This window comes from Phocoena phocoena, chromosome 8, assembly GCF_963924675.1.
Source record: "Phocoena phocoena chromosome 8, mPhoPho1.1, whole genome shotgun sequence".
Lineage (NCBI taxonomy): Eukaryota > Metazoa > Chordata > Mammalia > Artiodactyla > Phocoenidae > Phocoena > Phocoena phocoena.
In genome coordinates, this window is record NC_089226.1 from 59079247 (window position 1) to 59100231 (window position 20985).

At 53.1% G+C, this 20985-nt stretch overlaps 1 protein-coding gene across 1 annotated transcript; it reads right to left on the reverse strand.

Annotated features, from left to right (window-relative positions):
* Positions 1 to 13935: 13935 nt before the first annotated feature.
* P2RY2 (purinergic receptor P2Y2) lies at positions 13936 to 20306 on the reverse strand. The gene is made up of 2 exons (XM_065882061.1): positions 20235 to 20306; positions 13936 to 15293 (listed from the first exon to the last, which is right to left on the reverse strand). The coding sequence occupies exon 2, from the start codon at positions 15287 to 15289 to the stop codon at positions 14159 to 14161; it is 1131 nt and encodes a 376-aa protein (XP_065738133.1). The 5' UTR covers positions 15290 to 15293; positions 20235 to 20306; the 3' UTR covers positions 13936 to 14158.
* Positions 20307 to 20985: the final 679 nt, after the last annotated feature.

Here is a 20985-nt window from a genome sequence, read left to right on the forward strand (position 1 = left end):
TTATGGGTGAGACAAAGTTTAACTAGACTCACATACCTTTTCTGTAGTTATTATTGTCAGTGTTCAGGTAATTTTTTCCATACTAAGCCTCATTGTAAAATTAAAAAGGAATTGTCCAATTTTATATGCAGTGTTTTTAAATGACAAATGACAGAATTTGCTGGGAGAACTAAATGTTTTTTTCAGAATATTTTATTCTATTTTGGATACTATTGTGCACAACGTTTATCCTCCACCATAACTGAGGTCCTGGGTACATATCTAGTCCCCTAATCATCCTGCATTAGTGAGGGTTTTGGCATTAATGGCGCCAAAATGGCGGTGTTGTCGTGTGTTCTCTGCTTTATCTAATGTTTATCATATTGACGTACACGATGCTCACCTTGGCTTCTGGCAATTCCCAGATTAGAAAAATACTAACAGAGTAATGCTGTACTTATTGAAAACTGTCATATAAAAAAACAACGGAATTGTTCTTTCCAGTTAATTTTTTTCCCCAAAGTTTGAGAATAAGGGGATTAATTTGCATCTCAGAGGAGAAAGCCCTTATTTCCTGGAGAGAGAAGTGTGAGGAGGGCCGCAAATGTCCTTACTCACCAGAGAGCTTGGTTCGTGTGGAAACACTTCCATCTGCCACCACTTGAAGATGTGACTGGCAGAAGCTCTTAGATGTTGCCACTCTCAGAAATGGACAAGAAAGGCCAGAAGAACAAAAGGTAGGATAACAAGAGGGCAAGATCAGGAGGGTTTGTGTCCACCTTGAGCTGCTTATGCAGGTTGGCAGGGAGGCATTTCATTGGAATCCTGCTGCCTCTTTCAGTAACCGAACTGACAAGAAAGAGAACCCTTCCAAAGGATTTGGCACTTCTGGGTTTAGGGAAGCAATCCACAGTGTTCAACTTTTCTCCAGGTGGCTTATGGACTGATGGTGTATGTCCAGAATTTAGAAAAGAGCAGGAGACAAAGGGTTCCAAGCAGTAATGTCTAGTGTATAAACAACTACACTTGGTCAAACCTGTATACAAGATGTGCAGGAGAGGAGAAAGCAAAGCACAAGCCAAGATTACCTATGAGGGAAGTGATGAAAAGCGTGTCTTAGAAGAAATATCGAACAATCCTCCATCTATAGAATGGACATAGGGACAACATCCCTCTGTGAAAAAACACCAATAAAATAAAAACCTGGATCTCCTTACGTGATCACTGCTTTTCCTGGATCTTAACCAGCATTCTTCTTGTTCCTCAGGCTTTAAATAGGGAGTTCAGCATGGACTCCCACACTGGAATAGAAAACTCACCAGTTTGCTGACCCTGGTTCATAGACCCTGGAGAATGTCTGATACAGGAATACTACTAGCCAAAGAAAAGAGAAATGGCATTGATGTGAGAGAGGCAGGTGCCACATGGTTTTGATTTGCCTTGAGCAAACTGGATGAAAATGAAAAGAAATGAAGACTAGGTACTGTGATAGCAATGCCCACTTCAATGAAAACCACCACCTCACTGACATAGGTGCTGGTACAAGGTGCTTAGAGGACGAGGAATCTGTCATATAGATAATGGTTGATGACATTGACATTGCAGAAGGTTGGCCTAAGCTTCTGTCCTGTGTGGGCAGTGGCTCCAGCAAATCCCATCTCATACATGCACACACACACACACACACACACACACACACACACACATGCTTGCACAAACCCAAACCTCAACACCGAACACATCTGATGAGATGTGGTGCTTTATACAATCATGGATTATAAATAGCTACAAAGCAGTCACAGGCCATTAATGTCAACACATAGTATTTAGGAGATGATAATGAAGAGAAAGAAAGTCAGCTGAGTCACGCACCCAACACAGGAGATGATGTTCTTTGATACAAAAGTCAACATCAACAGCAACAGAAATCCATGAAGCATTTGCTGAAGAGGAAACATAGCATTCGGGTGTAAAGGTAAGAACTCAGGCCAATTAGAGTGATTAGGGCCAGGTTCCCCACCATGGTGACAACTTGTTAACCCAGAAATGGTGAGCTCAGGCCCTAAGAAGTAGTTTCCACCAGGCATTCCCATATGGGGAGACATGTGCAAAGAAAATTCACCTCCCTTTCAAACTATAAAAGATGGGATGATTCTCATGAGTACCATACACACTAAGTGGTCTGCTAGGGCTGCTGTAACAGAGTACCACAGAATGGGTGGCTTAAACAACAGAAATTAATTTTCTTACCGTTCGGGAGGCTAGAAGTCCAAGATCCAGGTGACAGCAGGACTGGTTCCTTCTGAGGGCCTCTCCCCTTGGCTTGTAGATGGCCATCTTCTCCCTGTGTCTTCATACCACCTTCCCTCTGTTGTGTCTGTATCCAAATAGCCTCTTCTTGTAAGGACACCAGTCCTACTAGACTAGGGCCCACCCCAGTGACCTCATTTTAACTTAACTGCCTCTTTAAAGATCCTTTCTCCAAAAAGGTTACATTCTGAGGTACTGGGTGTTAGGACTTCAGCATCTTTTGGGGGAGGGATTCAGCATAGAAGAGTGGAGAAAAGCAAAATATAGTCCGGTCTCTTCTCTGTTTCTGATTTCCTCCCCGTTTCCCTTCGAGACAAATGGCTTCTGATCATTTGGGGATTTGGGACTTACACCTTTGTAGCAGTGAGTAGAGATGGGACCCTGGCTTCTACTTCCATTCCTATATTTACTCCTCTGCCATTTTTTCCCCGTATTTTGTTTTGTTTTGTGGTTGGTTGGCTGGTTTTTGTTGTTGTTGTTGTGGCAGGTATCCTGCTGGCTCTTCCTTCAAAATACATCTGGCATCCGTCCGTTTCTCACCACCTCCATTGCCTCCACCTGGTCCTAATCTTCATGATCTCTCGCCTGGATTTCTTCATTGTCTCCTTCCTGCTCTGGCTGCTCCCATCCTCAGCCCACTGTGGTTTATTCACCACACTGAAGCCAGATTCAGCCTTCTAAAACGTAAGGCACACTGTATCTCTGCAATGGCTTTCCACCTCACTCACTGTCGTACAAGATTCCACCAACCTCTGGCCTCCACTTCAATTCTTCCGTCTTCACCCCAGGCACCAGCCTCCTTCCTCTGGCAGCCAGACCTTTGTACTTACTGTTCCCTCCGGCTGGAAGGCTCTCCTTCAAGTCTGTTCGAACGCCCTCTTTTTAGCCTCTGCTGAGGCTTCACCTGACCACCCCACTTAAAAATCAGGGTTTCCGGGCTTCCCGGGTGGCGCAGTGGTTGAGAGTCCGCCTGCCGATGCAGGGGACGCGGGTTCGTGCTCCGGTCTGGGAGGATCCCACGTGCCGCGGAGCGGGCTGGGCCCGTGAGCCGTGGCCGCTGAGCCTGCCGCAACGGGAGGGGCCACAGCAGTGAGAGGCCCGCATACCACACACACACACACACACACACAAAACAAAAGCAAAAATCAGGGTTTCCCTGGTGGCGCAGTGGTTGAGAGTCCGCCTGCCGATGCAGGAGACACGGGTTCGTGCTCCGGTCTGGGAGGATCGGCTGGGCCCGTGAGCCATGGCTGCTGCGCCTGCGCATCCGGAGCCTGTGCTCCGCAGCGGGAAAGGCCACGGCAGTGAGAGGCCCGTGTACCACAAAAAAAAAAAATAAATAAATAAATAAATAAAAAATCACATCCTCCTTCTCCTCCTAATCCCTCTTCCCTCTCTGCTGTTTTCCCCACAGCACTTGTCACCTCCTAACACAGCGCGTAATTTACACTTTATGATACCTGTTACTTTTTGTCTCTCTCACCCTACTAGGCTATAAGCTCCGAGGGAAGTATCTTTCTTTTTCATTTACTGATGATTTCCAAATACCTACAACAATGCCTACAACAATGCCTACAACATAGTAGGCTTTTGGTAAATATCTGTTGAATAAATAACGAATGAATCAATAATAATAAGGTTCCTGCCTCAAAGAGCCCTTGTGAAACTTACACGAAATAATTAATTTGACTTGCTTTACAAAGGAAAGGAATTATATAATGAGCACCCACTGGTACTAGATGTTCTGCAAAACAGTTACATGGTTTATCTCATTTATTCCCCACTATGAATCTCATTCATTCATTCAGTGAGTAACTGTTGTGCACCTACTATGCACTAGGCACCGTTCTAGGCACTGGGGTAAAGCAGTGACAAAACTAGACAAAACCCCCTGTCCTCTGAGAGCTTTCAAGAAGAGACAGACAATACAAATAAAACATAAGGGACTTCCCTGGTGGCGCAGTGGTTAAGAGTCCGCCTGCCAATGCAAGGGACATGGGTTCGATCCCTGGTCTGGGAAGATCCCACATGCCGCGGAGCAACTAAGCCCGTGCGCCACAACTACTGAGCCTGCGCTCTAGAGCCTGCGTGCCACAACTACTGAAGCCCGCGCGCCTGGAGCCCGTGCTCCGCATATAAGAGAAGCCACCGCAATGAGAAGCCTGCACACCACAATGAAGAGTAGCCCCCGCTCACTGCAACTAGAGAAAGCCCGCGCGCAGCAACGAAGACCCAATGCAGCCAAAAATATAAATAAATAAATAAACAAACAAACAAGCAAATAGAATGTAAAGTGTATGTGATTATCCCTCTTTTTTATGACGAGGAAACTGAGGTGCCCAAGGTCATCTGATTAATGAGTGACAGAGCCAAGATTCAAATGTAAGTCTTCAAGGTTTATGTGCTCTGTGCCTCGTGGATGAAGGCACCCGGGTTTAGGTGGAGTGAAAGCTTGTGGACAAGGTGTGTGGGTCTGGGGTGAGGATGCGGGGTGGGGTCTGGAGGGCTGGCTGAGACTCCCCCCCTTAATTTTTGCTTCCCACTCTATCCCAAGGGCCTCCCCTTCCTCATGATTGAGAGTCAGATGCATTTTACTTACTGCCATGCTGGTGGGATCCAAATCACAGGCATCTCGTGGGTGGTGGGTAAAGTCTTCTTCCCAGATGGTGTCACAGGGGATGCTGGGAGGAGCAGCTGAGCTCAGTCACACCTCCCAGGGGATGGAGTCCTGTTGTAGAGGCTGCCATTCGAGGAGGCAAGGACTTCTGGGGGCATACAGAGGGCAGGGCTTTTGGTAGGGGTGGAGGCCCTGGAGTGGGGCAGGGTAGCCCTGGAGGGGGGCAAGGTAGGGAGCTGGGGGTGCCAACCTGGAGAAGAGCCAACTCGGGGTCATGGTGACACCTTCCCGTGGCTGCCCTGGGCTGAGGGCAGGTGTGCCGTGTGCCCCTAAGGCCAAGCTGGGGAGACAGAGCTCCTGTGAGGAGGGCTCTCCCACAGGGACAGGGGTTGCCTAGCAGGGAGTGATCTCTCCATCTCTGGATGTGAGGGGAAGATGCAAATGATGACAGGGTGTTAGGGAGGTACAGAGAGGACCCTTGTTGGCGGGATAAGCCCTTTCAGAGACCCCAGCTTCAGAGAAGGGAGAAGATTCTGACTTCCCTTCAGAAGAGCTCCCAGACCAGATGGAGAGGCTGGTCCTCAAGGCCTAGAGCCCAGCCTGCAAGTCCTTTGGGAGGGCCTCTCTAGCCCCACTCCCCAGCACTCAGCTGTGTCCTCAGACCCAGGGTTTGGGTGTCTTCCTGGCAGCCAGTGAAGGTGGGGGACACCATCTGGGGCCTCTGGAAGGTAAGCAGGAGGTTAAAGGAATACCCATGGCCAGAGGACATCATAGAGCTGTACTTGGGGACCACTCCTGGCAGAACAAATGAGTGTCAAGTCAGTGCCTTTGAAACCCCAAGCTGGGACACTGGGCCTCAGAGGGGCAGCGCCCTGAGGGTGGAGCAGCTGTATCTGCCCCTCAGTCTTGCCCTCACAAAACCAGCAGTCCGACACATGCTCCCCTGAGGGAATAAAATACCCCACAGTGCTGGTGCGGAGTGGATGGATCAGCTAGGGGCTCTAGGGCGCTAGACGGGGAGTCCTTGCAAGCCCACAGGGGCAGGTTGGCTGGAATGGAGATCTGAAACGTCACCTGCTCTCACCCAGGAAGAGGCAGCAACCTCTTGTCAATGCTGATCAGCCCCCACCATCAGGAACACACCTGTAGCCAACAAGGTCGGGCTTACCACTTGCTGCAGCAAAGACTTCCCATCAGGGGATTCCCTGGGGTGTCTCCAAGGGAGGAGTTAAGGAAGGGGTGCTTATAGGGTTGTGGGGCTGGAGTGAGTCAAAGGATGGTCTCTGGCAGAGATTGGTCAGGATTTGCAAAGCAGGAAGTTGCTGGAAGAGTCAGAGATCTTATGTTGAGAACACAGGAGCCCTCGTGGAGAATTACTATTAAATCAGTTTGCCTGTGGTTTTCTCTTGGAACATGTGGGTCTAAATACATGGGTGTTTTCAAGTGTGAGCTTAGTCTGAGGTGGACGTCACAGCTTGGTCAGGCACTGTTAACTGTTTTGTAAATCAGGTATGTTTTGCAAATTGTGTTCCCAGTTTCAATTCTCAGTCCTACCCCTATCTCACACTCTCCAACAACCTGGCTGCCAGCAGGATCATTTTCTTCTCATCACTCCACGGGAGAAAGTCTGGACCCCAGCCCCCATTCCTGCCTCTGCTGCCAGCTCTGGGCAGCAGGGGGCAGCAGGGCAGCATCCATGAACCCAGGACCCACAGTAGACTAAGCACAGCCTGGCAAGGGAGTTGAGCCAGCACTCAGATTGAAGGGATATGTCTGAAGCTCTGAACTGCCCCTTTTGATTTCCTTCGTTCCCAGGAATTCTGGGGACAGGGGATAAAAGGGTGAGGGAAATGGGAAGTAAGGAGGGAGGGAAACTGAAGGAAAGGGAGGAAGAATGGCGAGGGAGAGAAGGAAAGGGGGTCTACAGAGCTGGCAGCTGGATCCCCTCCCCACTCCCATCTCTTCCTGTCATCCCCAACCCTGTCTACTTCCATCTCCTGGTTTTAGTCTGACTCCATGGCAGCTCCTCCTGGTCCCTCTCTTTCTCCCACAGGCTAGGCACCCACCTGTGGCCCTTCTGTCTCCAGGTATCTATGTGGTACCTGCCGGGACAGCCCCTACCCCTCAGATTTCTCCCTCACACACAGATGTGACCACTGTGTGTGACATAAACACAGACATAAACACACACACACACACACACACACACACACTACCACAGGCTGGGTGATGACTTTTAATTTCCTCCCCCACATTTTTCAATTGCTTTGGTCACAAAGGCTGGTCTGACAGTTTAATCCCACAGTGAGGTAGGACTTTTCATGTGGCTGCTGATTTGGAATTTGGCTCCAGGACATAAATCTGAGGACACAGAGGGGTAAAATACCCACCTACTAAAGTAACCTGAAAACAATTGGGGTTAGATACCTTCTCTGAGTTTATTACCCAGCTCTCTACCACCCTTCACTCTTTTTTAACAATTATTATTTATTTAGGTGCACCAGGTCTGAGTTGTGGGAGGTGGGCTCCTTAGTTGCAGCTCACTGTCTCCTTAGTTGTGGCAGGTGGGCTCCTTAATTGTGGCATGCATGTGGGATCTAGTTCCCTGACCAGGGATCGAACCTGGGCCCCCTGCATTGGGAGCACAGAGTCTTAGCCACTGTGCCACTGGGGAAGTCCCCCACCCATCACTCTTGACTCTACAAGCAGAAAACCTGACATCTCTGCAGCTGTGAGTTCACAACCTAGTGGGAGGGGGGAGGGGGCCAGACAAGGGCTTTCCCACTCCCAAGCCAGGTGAGGGATGCTCTAGGAAAATCATTCAGGGAGACTGGAGTATATCAGTTAAAGAGTTTCAGCAGGAAAGATGGGTCACACTCAAATTGGTGACTTTGGGATTGTTTAATGAAGAGACTCTTACAAAAGTGTGGTCTGGTGTTTGGGGGATTCCATGCAGAGGGGCACTGATGTCAGGTTGTCAGGATCAGAGAAGCAAGGACAGCAAGAGGGGGCTGTGGCAGTTCTGGGGATGATCCACTGGTCCCTTTCCTCCTCACCTTGCCCCACATCCAGAGGAGAGGGGCACGCAAAGGAGAGGGAGCAGGGTCCTCCCAGCACAGGGGAAGAGGAGGAGGGAGCAGTAAATTAAGTAGACGATTGGAATTTTAAACTGGACTGAACTTCAGTTGTTATCCAAAAGTGACTCAAAGTTTTGGAGTTTACCAAATATGCAGTTATGGATGGAAAAGGGAAATTAGACATATCAAGCAGAGAGAGTCGATGGGAGAAAAATAAAACAGTTGCATATTTGTGCCTTACTGCATGCTCACTGTTCAATAAACTGGAAAAGGAGGTACTATCTGTTCCATTTTACAGATGAAGAAACTGAGTTTGCAATCACAGGGCTAGTGGTGGCTAAACTGGGCCAGAACCCTGATCTTCCTGCCTCAGCTTCCCTGTGTCCCCAGACCTCCTCCTTTCCCTGAAGCTGCTACTTGGTAACTCTGAGTTCAGCACACACTAAAGTCACAGTTGGTACAAACAGAACTGAATCAGGAGCTCCAAGGTCAGAACCCAAGGTACACCCCCTCTCACCCACATCACTCAGGCTTCTCCCCAGGATGTCCACCCCAGGCCTTCCAAGATGAGCTGTCACTCCCAGGAGGTACAGACCAGTGCTGATGGAGGAAACGGAAGAAGCCAGAGAGCCCTGGCCTCGCATTTATTCTCTATGCTGACCGCTGCATGACCTTGGGTGAGGCACAGCCCTCTCTGGTCTCCAGTCTCTCAATGCAGCCAAATAATCCCTGGGTTCCCTGCCAAGAGGGAAAACTGATTCCAATTGGTCAGGTCTCCCAGGGGGCTCACATGCTGTTTCACAGTGGCTTTTAGGAGTAACAGGCCCAGGAAGTGATGTCAAGTTTGGGAGGTGAGGAGTAGGGCAGGGAGGCCCAGAGGGTAGAAGCAGCGGAGATACTTTGGGGCAGGCGGATGCCTGCTGGACAATGGTTTCAGGGCAGCCATTGTGCTGGGAGTGGAAAATCCTTTTCTGACTTCATCTCCAAGGGCTGAAAATAGTCTCAGGTGAGCCCCTGGGGGCTGGCTCGGTCTGGCCCATTGTTCCTGGCTGGGACAGGGCTGAGACTGGACACCTGGCTGAGCTGGAGCCAAGAGAGAGGCGAGCCCTACTGAAGAGGCTGGAGTGGCCGGGCAGAGCCAGGGCCCGCTGCATATGGGGAAATTGGAAACTGAGGTCCAGAAAGAAAAAAGTATTCACCATGTCACTTGGTGCATCAGGACAGAGGAGGATGAGTTTGGTTTCTGGAGCTCATTTCCCCCACCCTTCATCCCACACCTCAAGCACATACCCCTGGGGAAGGTAAATGCATCCTTCAACCTGCAGCCCAGTGACTCCTGGCCAAGTTCCAGCCTCCACCCCACAGGAGGCAGAAGCATCAGACATTCAACTGGCTCCACTCCAAGGCAATGTGTGGTGCCAGTGGAGTCACTTCACCTTTCTGGTCACTTGATACTGGAGGAGACCCACTGCCCCACTCTAGTCCTCAGAACTGAGGGCTCATGGGGTCTTGGGAGTGCCTGGGGGAGTAGCTGTTAGTTGTGTCTTTGATGAAAAATCTGGGTGGCTGCTGCCCTAAGGTAGGGAGAACTGGAATGTGGGAAGCAAGGTCTTCAGGTTCTACAGACTGACACAGAGAGGGCAAGCAGTTGGCCTCAGGTCACACAGCAAAAACTGCCCATCCATTGCCTGCTCTGGCCCAGCTCCAGGCCAGTCCTCCAGCCCTGGGTCTCTGACTCTTGGATAAACCAAGGAGAGGCTGCAGCACCCTGTGGTGGGCACCACCAGTCAGGGAGAAATGGCTAAGCCTGCTGCCATGGGTGGGTGGGAGCCCTCAAGCCCATAGAGGCGGGCTCTGGAAGATCAGAGGCATCCTCGTCTTCCTCCTCCTGCCATCACTTCTCCTTACTGCCCTTCCACAGCCCATTGCCTGGACAAGGTTCTGTAAACACACACAAGCTCATGAGCCTGAGAGCCACCCAGTGCCAAGCAGGGCAGCGGGTGGTCCCACACCTCACCCCAGGATGGACCTGCTCTTTCCTCCCACACCCTGGGGAAGCCTCACCCACAGGGGACATTCTATTGCTCACTGGCCGGACACACCGTCCTTTCCTTCAACTCACTTATCCCAATGTGGTTACTTATTAAGTTATGTCAACTCCCTGAGGGCAGGGTCCAGCTGGCTCGCCTCTGTATCCCCTTGGCACAGTGCCTGGTGTGTAAACGCTTATCATGTGCCAGGTCTTGTTCTAAGTGCTTCATGTGTATTCATTCAGGTAAGCCTCCCAATGCCCTACGTGGGAGGTAGTATCTCCTTCTAGAAATGAGAAAATGGAGGTGCTGCAAGATTGATTTGCCCAAGGTGCCACAGCTGGAAGAAGTGGAGACAACCCTCAAACGCAGGTGGTCTGGGCAGAGAACTGGTGCTCTTAACTCCATCCTCACTAGACTGCCTCTCTCATCTTGAATCACACAAAGGGTCGCTTACAAACTCTCCTGCCCCGCAGGGGTTGCAAGTGGCATGCAATACTGGAAAGGGAACTAATCTGGGCATCAGATGGACCTGAACTCAATCTTGACTCACCCGTTTACTGCCTGTATAACCTGGAGCAAGTCCTCACCTCTCAGAGCCTGTCCTCTCATCTGCTAAATGGGGGTAATAATGTCTATTTCACACGGTGGTGGTAAAGAATAAATAATAATGGATGTGACAGGGCGCTGCCTGGTGCCTGGGACATGGGTCAGTACCTTAGCTCCCTTCCTCAGGGGCCTGGTTCTAAACAGATCAGCCCAAATCTGCCTTGACAAGGGTGGTGGCAGAGGGGTAGCTTTGGTGGCCTGACCTGGACCAAGATAGGAGTAACTGTGTCTGGAGGGCATGTTGGCCAGGGCCTTTCCTAGCCTTTGGAGGGTAAGAGTGTCCCTCCTGGGACAAATGCCACCCGGGGCAGAGACCCCTATGTGCCAGGGCCCCTGCCCCCGTTGCACGGAGCTCACTGAGAAGAGCTGCTGTAGGCCAGTCAGCAGGAATTTACTCCTCCCAGCTGCTCTCCCTGCCCCGCTCCACCCCAGGTCCCTGGCCTCAGCTCCCCAGCTCCATCAGAGGTGGGAAGAGCTGGGGTGGTGGGGGTGACGGCAGGATTCCCACAAAGGCACTGAGCTACACTAAATGGAGCAGAGCTGCCGGGGCAGCCCAAGCCCCTGGCGCACGACCAGGCGCCACGCTGACCTGCTGAGTGACCTTGGACAAGGCCCTGTCCCTCTCTGGCCTTGAGTCTGCAGCTGGGCTGGATAATCCCTGGAGTCCCTGTCAGGGGCGGTGACCTTTCACAGCGTCCTTCAGGAGTCAACAGCCCCAGGAAGTGATGTCAGGGCGAGGAGGTGGGGAAAGGGCAGCAAGGCCCAGAGAGTAAGAGGAGATATTTTGAGAGCAGGCAGGTCCCTCCACGTCACTGCTGGACAATGGTCTGGGGCTGGGAGTGGAAAATCCTGTTCTTACTTGGGCTGAAAATAGTATATGGCAACAGAGTAAAGAACCTCACCCACCAGGCGGGGGGCCTGGGCACCGAGAACAAGGCCAGATGTCCACACCGAAGAGCCAGACGGTTTGACTAGGGTCCGCAGGAGGGGCCCTGGGCCTGTCCCTGGTTCCCTTAGGGTCTTCATTCCCCACCCCCACCAGTGCCTGCCACAGGATTAGATGGTGAGTCAGGCCCTCCTGTCCCCTAGCTCCTGTGTCCTTAGAAATCTGTAGGCAGTTGGTTTAAGGAAGGTGTCCTGGCCCTAGGCCATAGTGTGGTCTCTATGTGCTGTGGGGCTCTCAGTTCTTGGGGTCTCCAGGACAGCTGCTGGAGGGGTAACTGGGCAAGACATGAAAGGAATGGGGACTATAGGGGAACTTGGGCCTGTGGTGGACACAGCCCCATCCCCAACCACAGATAGACACTCGAGAGCCCCCAAAGTCACAACGTGTAACTCCCTGCCTCTGAGTCTGAGCAGGGCTGAGGGGCTCAGCATTAACACTCCTGGCCAGCAGAGTATCTCACCTGGGTAGAGGCACCTTATCAACTGGGATTGGGTTCAGCCTGAGCAGCAGCTGGTAAGAAAGAGATAGGCTCAGGCCTGCAAGAAATGTTCAAGGACAGACTGTAAGAGATCATCACAAAAATGCTCATGAGGACCCGGGCTACATTAACAGGAGTATAGAACCTAGAATGTGGGAGGTGAGCATTTCACACTACTTTGGGCAAGTCACCCACATTGCACACTGCAGAGGAATCATTTGGGTCATGGCTTACGACAGGTCCCTGTCACATGGGGGAGCCCATGTGAGCAACCTCTGGGGGGTGCCGTTTTGAAGAGGCAGAGTGGGAAGGGTGGAGAAGTCATAGGAGGTAGGTGTAGGTGGGGTGGGGAAAGAAGGACCTCTCAGGCAGAGTGGGCCCATCGGGCAAGGGCTCTCCCACAGGGAGAGGGAGAGAGAGAGAGTCCTTATCCTTGAGGTTCAAAGTGAGGTCTGTCAGTTTTGCCCTATTCCTGCCCAAAGGCTAGGGCTGGGCCCTGTCCAGATGAACTCCACACATCTCCAGAGTGGTCCTGGCTAGACCCAGAACCTGTCCCAGGTGACACTCATCTCCCCCACACTAAGCTCTGACCCAGCCTGAGCACCAACCATTATGCCAGGTAGCTGGATTTTCCCAAGAGGCAGAGGACTGGACAGGAAGAGTGAATCTCTCCCACGCTTATCCCCAGTGCAAAAGAAACCTCATGGTTAGGGCAAGGAGGGAGCCCTGACTTGGCCTCCTTGTGACCCGCCCACCCTCCCCATTCCTGCCTTGAACCTGGGTACCAACTGCCCAGCCAGCTTCCAGTTCCTGCAGGCCCTGCTCTCCTGCCCCCAAGTCTTTGCCTAGAATGCACCTGCACCTGGATGTTCTTCTCTGATGAAGTGCTTTTCTCAGAAGTCCACCCACTCCAGGAAGCCTTCCCTGATGCCCTGGTCCACTGCTCCAACCACTCAGCATTATCCAGTGGTGTGCTAGAGAAACTTGTACCTGCTCTCAAGAGCCCTCTGTTAATTTTTCAGGAATTTTGCAAGGAGGCTGATATCACACTGGTAGTCTGAAACTGGCTGTGGCAGGAGTATTTGTACCACATAAACTGGCAATGCTGCAAATAAGGGGTTCCCCTCACCCCCGCACGCTCCGCCGAGAGTCAGCTAAATGGTTGAACTTTCACCAGCGCATGACTGGTCATCGCCATTAAATCCTAAACTGGGGGATCCTGAGGACTGGGACCCCACCTGACTCCCCTCTGCACCCAGCAAAACCAGGCATAAAAGCCAGTTAACTTTAAAGTGGAGGATGACCTGGGGTCTGGAGAGTACAGTTATATTCCTCATATGAGACCACCACTGAGGCAGCTACTGGGGAGGCAGAAGAGAACAGGTTGGAGAAAGGACCCTAGTGTGGACGGTGAGAGCTCCCCAGGCTGTATCCCCAACCTCCAACTATACAACGGGGTCCGGCTCAGCAGGTAACAACACCTTTAGTACAAGTCCCAGCCTCAAACTGGCTCCCAGCCTCCAGATGGGTTTATGACATCAGTTCCCAGACGTTCATCCCTTGGGCTGGGCGTCCTCCTCAGAGCCGAGCCCACAGTGGCACTCAGACCACTCCGACTCATCGTGGGAACCTCTGGCTCAGCCCTGACTCCTTACCAGCGTCCTCTGGTCAACCTGAGACCCTGTCCCTCCCAGGTAGCTCAGGCACAGGCTTGGCTGTGTGACCTTGGTTAAGTCACTTTCCTCTCTGGGCCTGTTTCTCCACTTGACTTGATTAGTCTGGAGCCCCAGCCTAGGTACCTTGGCAGGCACAGCCAAGTACTTATGTGGGATTCAGGCCAGGGGCAGCGCTGGCCCCAAACCCTTGCCTTTCTCAAAACCTTACTCCCCAAATCTCACATACAAATGGTGACTCAGGATGTGGGGACTGCTGAGCTCTCTGGACCACAGAGAACAAACTGCGCCTCTGTCAAATGACAGAGCACTGGGGTCATGGCCCCCTTGACCATCTGGCCTGATTCACTGATGGTCCATATCTGGGGAGACTGCCCCATTTGGACAAGTCTACAGTCCCACCCGACACAAACTGGCACAGGCCCAAGGGGTTCAGGTCCTACAGCCGGATGTCCTTAGTGTTTTCACTACCAGGCGGTGTGGACTCTATCTGTCTAGAGTTCTCACTGCTGGCCGAGTCTTCTGTCCTCTTAGTGTCAGTTCTGTTGAACCTATGCAGGCCCAGCCTGCGGCGAAGCTGGGTGGTAGGGGTGGGGTCTGTGGGTGGCTTGGCATCCCGAGCAAAGCGCACGAGCCTCTGCCCAGCCAGGAAGTAGAGCACAGGGTCAAGGCAACTGTTGGCGCTGGCCAGCGGCCGGGTGATCTTGTAAGCCATGTTGATGGCGTTGAGGGTGTGGCAGCTGAGGTCCAGTGAGCGGAAGGAGTAGTAGAGGGTGCGGGTGACGTGGAAAGGCAGGAAGCAGAGGGCGAAGACAGCTAGCACCACGGCAATGGTGCGCACCGACTTGCGCTTGGCCCGCGGCAGGCCTCCCGTGGTCCCGTGGGTTGGCTTTAGCAGCCGCCGAGCCATGAGCACATAACAGACCAGGATGATGGCGAAGGGCACCGCGAAGAGCAGGCTCAGCGTGATGGAGCTGTAGGCCACGAAGTGGCTGAAGAGCTCGGGTGCCGAGGTGTCGTGGCAGGTAATGCGGCCACCACGTGCACTGGTGGTGACGAAGTAAAGCACGGGTGCCTGGCAGGCCAGCACCAGCACCCACACGGCGACGGCCACCCTGCGGGCGTAGCGGGCCCGGCCCCAGCGTAGCGAGCGCAGTGGACGCAGGACACCCAGGCATCGGTGCACGCTGATGCACGTGAGGAAGAGGATGCTGCAGTAAAGGTTGGTGTAGAAGAGGAAGCGCACCAGCTTGCAGAGCACTGTGCTGAAGGGCCAGTGGTCACCGCGGGCGTAGTAATAGACCAGCAGGGGCAGGGAGGCCGCGTACAGCGCGTCCGACATGGCCAAGTGGAACATGTATGTGGTGGAGGCGTTCCAGGTCTTGAGGCGGCACAGGAAGATGTAGAGAGCCACGGCGTTCAGACACAGCCCGAGCACGCACACCACGCCGTAGGACACAGGCAGTAGCACGTACTTGAAGTTCTCATTGAAGCGGCACTTGTAGCCCAGCTCATCCCCATCCCAGGTGCCATTGATGGTGCCATTCCAGAGGCCCGGGCCTGTGGCCATCGCCCTGAAGGGAAGGGGGTGGTGGGGAGAACGGCCATCAGGACCCAGCAGGGAAGCCTGACCCCCCCACCTGACCAGGGTCATGAGGGACCCCAAGTGCCCACAGACCCCGTCGGTTCAGACCTGTCCAACTACGTTCAAGGCTTTTATTGCGTCTGATCTGCCTCTCTCCCTGGACCCAGGGGGCCCAGAACCTTGGAACCCTGGAACCTTAAGGATGCATGAGATCCGTGACTGTCAGGATCATATAATTCTAACACTTTGGAACAGGGAGAGGCAAAATACCCCCTGAGGGCCAAATCCAGCCTACCAGTCTGTTTTTGTAAATAAAGCTTTATTGGAACACAGCCATGCCCATCTGTTTACATAGAGTTGAATAGTTGTGACAAAGACCATATGTTCCTCAAAGCCTAAAATACTTACCAGCTTGCCTTAAAAAAAAAAAAAATCAGTGACCCTGTTTGAGAACCTCAGGAACACAGAGTTCTAGATCTAGGATTCTGAGCTCTAGAATCTGAGGATCTGGTGGTCCCAAAGGGGTACGATCTGAGATTCACGGAAAGGGGTCTTTGAGGCTGACTGGGCCCACCTCACACCCAGTGCCCACTGCCTGTCTGTGGCCAGTGGGCAGCCCACACCTTCCTGGTGGCATTAGGAAGTTCTTTCCTTTGGCTCAGCTTTCTTCTCTCTGAGGAGGCTCTGGCCCTGTGCCTGGTATTTTGGTATTTGAGGGAGTATTTACAAGGGTCTCCCTCTTCAGTCATTCATTCACCTCTCAGCAAATATTTTTAGGCACTCCTATTCTGGTACTTTCTGCATCTGTAAACAGAAGTCCTGCTCCCCGGCTTATGAGGCTACCAGATGGGGCTGTGACCTTCCTGAAGATTCCAGGGAAGTCTCAGGTGTAGGTGGTAGTGGGGGCCTCGGGGGACTTCTGCTGGGGGGCAAATTCAGCTTCCTCCAGGCTCGCCCAGCTTCTCTTCATGCATCATCACTACCTTGACCTTCTCCTACCTTGTCCCCAGTGAGCATATCTGATGCCTGACCACCCAGACAGTGAGCACCTGGAGATCAGGATGCCACCTTCCTCCTCTCCCCACTCCTCCAACGTGACCAAGAGCTCTGTCTCAGACTATCTCTGTCTGGAAGGCAAAGGTGTGCCCAAAGGTCTCAGAAGGTAGGCTGGAAATCATAACGGGAGTCCCAGAGGGGTTGGTTTGGGACAAACACAAAGAATCACTTTCTAATAGTGTGAAGGGGCAGGGGGAGCTGACATTATTCAAGCCCCACTACTACTATGTGTACTTTATTCACGTGACTTCATTCTATCCTTACAACACGGTTCTGGGAGCCAGGTTATCGTGCCCAGGTTTCCAATAAAGAGGCTGAGACACAGATTATTCAAGTAACTTGGCCCAGGTCACAGGCTGGGAATAGGCTGCAATTCCTATCTGGGTCCATCCCACAATGGAAGGGGCTGTAGGAGGAGGTAGTGAACTCTCTGCTAAGGGGGTGTGCAAGTATCTCTCTAGCAGAGTCTGCAAAAGGACTTGTGTCCTATGTGTGGGTGTGTCTGGGATGACAGAGAGGACAGATGTCGTGTGTGTCCTCCCCACCCTGAGAATCTGGGGCTGTAAAATCCCTTTCATTTTGAAACCTGGGGTCCTGAGAGGCTGGGGCTCAGAGATTCTGCGGGGCCGGTGACATCCACTCCCTTAGACACTGAGCTTCTTGCCCAGCCTGGTCTCCCAGAAGCAGCCTGAGGCCCATGAAGTTAAGATTAGGGGGGGCTGAAGGACACACTGCTCCCTCAGCTTCCTTCTTTCCCCATAACCCTCCCCTTCCCCCATCTTCCCTGCCTCATATTGTCAGCAAAGATGCTACCAGGAGGCAGGGAGCCTGCACTTGTGACCTCCCTCCCACGGACACAGGTTCCTCCCCAAGGAGCTGGGGCAGATCCAGGGTGAGGAGGTAGGTATGGGGTTGGGGTGGGGGGCGCTGGCAGGGCCAAACTGCTGGGACCCCTCTGGCCTGGGGCCAGGACTCAAGGACCCAGCATTAAAGCACTTCCTGCATCCCACTCCACTCCTTGCAGCCCAGTGTCACCTCCACCCTTGCTGCTGGAGCCACTGCATCAGCCTCCCTGTCTCTAGCCTCAGTCTCCCCAGTCCAGAGGGGTCTCTGGAAAAGACAAAGTCATTCTCCTGCTTGAAACCTCCTGTGGCTCCTGTCTGCTCTCAGGAGAAAACCCAGCTCTTCGGTCTGGTACCAGAGGTTTTCATAATCCAGCCTCTGTCACCAGCCGCATCCCCTGTGACCTGCAGTTTCCTGAAGGCACCCAATGCTTTTCGCCTCCCAGCCTCATGTTGCTCCTTCAATCTGGGATCCATTCACACCTGTCGCCTCCACCTGTTGAAATTACAACTCTATCCATCAGCGCAGCAAACTCCGGTGATTAAGAAGAACCCGGCCTCTGGACACAGACTGCCTTTGTTCCCTCATCTGTAAAATGAGGTGATTAACAGAACCTATATCACAGGGCTGCTGTGAGGGTTAGGTAATTCGTGTAAAACGTTTGGAGCCATGCCTGGCACACAGCAGGTACACTGTGTGTTACAAGCTTCGAGGCTCAGCTCACCTGCGGCTTTTTCCTGAAATCTTTGGGGAGCTCTCTCAGGCCAGGGGTGGAAGAGAGAGATAGAAGGTCCTGGAGGCTGTGAAGCAGGTGAGTGTGGTGGACCAGGGGAATGACTCCAAGGCCCAAGCTGGGGTCAGGCCTGGGGACCTCGTGAGGGAAGAGGTCTGAGAGCTGTTTGAGAGGGTGGCTGGAGAGACTGGCCCAGAGGGAGTTTGCATGGAGGAGGGGCCAGGATGCCTCAGGCTCAGGGGTCAGGAGAAGGGGGAACTCAGTGTCAGGCATGGTAAGTGTGAGATGCCACATCATGGACTGTGGGGAAGGGCGAAGGCTGGGACCAGCAGGTCTGGTGCACTGGGAGATGAGCAGGAGTTGCTGGCTCACGGGAGCTGTAGGAGGAGCCTGGAAGCCCGGGTGTGAGACTAAGAATCTGTGGTGGAGTCATTCCCCCTGGGGACACCGGCTTCGGGTGTGCAGCTCTGCCACAGAGCCCCAGAGGACATCAGGTATTTCCTGCCCTCCTGAGGTTCAGACCTCTCATGGGCTGAATCCCCTGGCCTGGTAGAACTGTGGTTCTCAAACTTCCCCCATGAGGTGCTCTGCCCTGCTGGAGACAGGAAGGGTGGCCCCTCTGTACTCCCTGCTCAGGGAGCATCCCCCCAGCCTCACCTCCCCACTGCTGCTCCGCTCCTGCCCAGGTGCTGAGGCCTGCTGGGTCTCTCCTCAGAGTTGGGGTCAGGGCCCTCATCTTCCCTTCATGGTCAACATCTCATTGCTCTACACAGTTTCTTGCTAATTACTCATGATGGAATCTCTGACACTGATGAGAGGGGCAGAAACTTCCCTAAGTCTCTCATGAACCAAGGGAGCTGCCCATTCTACCTGTTTTAAGACATCCTGACCTCCACCCTCACAGGCCAGCTGGGGACTCTATCATTGTGGCCCCTGTCCAGACTGACCCTGCCTGTCCTCTCCCTCCACAGGCTGGCCCACCAACCTGTGAGAACATCTTTCCTGCCCCACCCCCTCTGACCAGCCCCTGCTTATGGAGACAGCCAAGTGCCCAGCCCTCTCCATCAACCCTCTCCACTGCCTCTCCTGACCCCTGGTGCCCTTAGGGCCTCACTCCCAGCTCCCCAGGACCAGCTCCCGCCTACCTTTGTCCAACACCACTCACCAGCCCCTCTGTGTCCAGTTCTGGCTGGCCCTGCGCTCAAGAGCTCCTAGTGTGGAGGGAGATGTGAGCCATGTAAGTGCCTGCCAGGCTTTCCTGCCTTTGTGTATTGCTGTTCTTTCTGTCCAGAAAGCCTTTCCAGACCCACACACACTGCACTCTATCCTGCCCATCCCTCAAGGCTCTTCTCAAATGTCACCTCATCTCTGAAGCTCTTCCCCTCCATCACTAATCCCCCAGGGCATTCCTCACACCCTGCTGGGAATTTGTCCTTCCACTCTCTACCCCAACACATTCCAGGTGCTCCTGGAGGGCTGGGTCCATCTGATTCCTTTCTCTGGTCCTATCATCCAGCAAGAGGCCTGATCCAAAGCAGGTATGACATGAATGAGAGAATGAATGAATGAAGCAAGGACAAGAGCTATGGGAGGCCAGAGGAGGCTAAGCTTTATGATGGCGGCTCTCCTTTCCCTTATTCCTCTGAGGACCTTTCACAGGACAATGACATTGAAGGATTTCTCAGCAGCTGATCCTAGGTGGCCAGGGGTCACAACAGCCCTCCAGGGGCCCAGCTCACCTGAGGCCTGCTCCTGCCCTAGGCAGGCTCCTGGACCGTCTCTCTTTCAAGAGCCCTGCTCTACTCCGGACACATCAGAGAAATGCCAGAGGGAGGGACATCGGACCCAGGCATTCTGGAGAGGGGTCAGCTCTCTGATTCACATTCCTTTACCTCACCCATCTCTGGCTCAGGTCATGGGTCAGTCTGATCAGGAGCTCCTGATCCTAGATCACCACCCCCCTTCACTTTGTAGGAGTCAAGTCTGGGCAGAGCAACTTCCCTGCAGCATCCTCATTTCATCCCTCACCTCATTCCTTGGCAGATGCCGCCATAGAGGTTAAGCTGTTTGTTCAAGGTCACACTGCCAGGAATTGGAAAGATTGGGTTTGATACCCAGGGCTGTCTGGCTCTGAAGCCTGAATTCCTCACAGCCTGGGGACGAGGGAGCAGGGCACAGATCCCCTTGATTTACCCCCAGTTCAGTGTATACACAGGCACAAGTGCACCGGCCCCAGCCTCCCAGCCTCCCGGCCTCCCAGCCTCCCAGCCAGTAGACCCTGCCCTTGCACACCCATACCTGACCAGCCCCTGCTCTCGCTGTCAGGATGCTCAGTGCAGGCTCAGGTTCCTCACTCATGAATGCACCCGCCTGGACCCCTGGACCGAGCTGCAGGGAACTCTGTGGGAAACAGGAAAAACAGGTCCCCTGGCCTGGGGCCTCGCCCAGCTTCCAGCATTTCTCAGGGCAGGCAGTGCCTGGGCTCCTGAGACAGGGAGGTGGAGACAGCTTGGGCTCTGGGTCACAGGAAGTCAGCCAGGCCGAGCCTTCCCCGGGCTGCCTCTTCTGCTCCAGTCTTGGTCTGAAAGAGGCAAAGAGGTGAGCTGGTGTGCTTGTCCCGGTAGGCAGGAGTGTCCTCTGCACACCCTCAACCCCTAGCCGTCCACCTTTAGCTCACATGTTCTAGGGACGGTTGTTCCCAGCCTTCAGGCCCAGGTCCCCTTTCACAGGAGGGTGGCTCTGCCAGGCAGGGTCTCCCCCATACCCTGCAGAGTTGAGCTGAGCCTCCAGTGTCCCCTCCCTTGGTCCTGGTCTGGAAACAGTCAATACCCTCCTTGTCCAGTGTACACTCGACAGTACTCTGGCCAATCTAGTTTAGATCAAGCTGGGTCTCTATCTGGAATACCCTTCCTCCCTCATCCCACCTCTAACCATTCCTCCACAGATGTTGTAAACACACAAGGACACACACAGGCATGGATACACCTAGATACACAGATACACAGAGATATACATAGTCATACTCAGATGTATACACAGTATATACACA

Excerpts from the sequence above, each read along its gene's own strand:
- P2RY2 (XM_065882061.1), bottom strand. The coding sequence starts at position 15,289 with ATGGCCACAGGCCCGGGCCTCTGGAATGGCACCATCAATGGCACCTGG.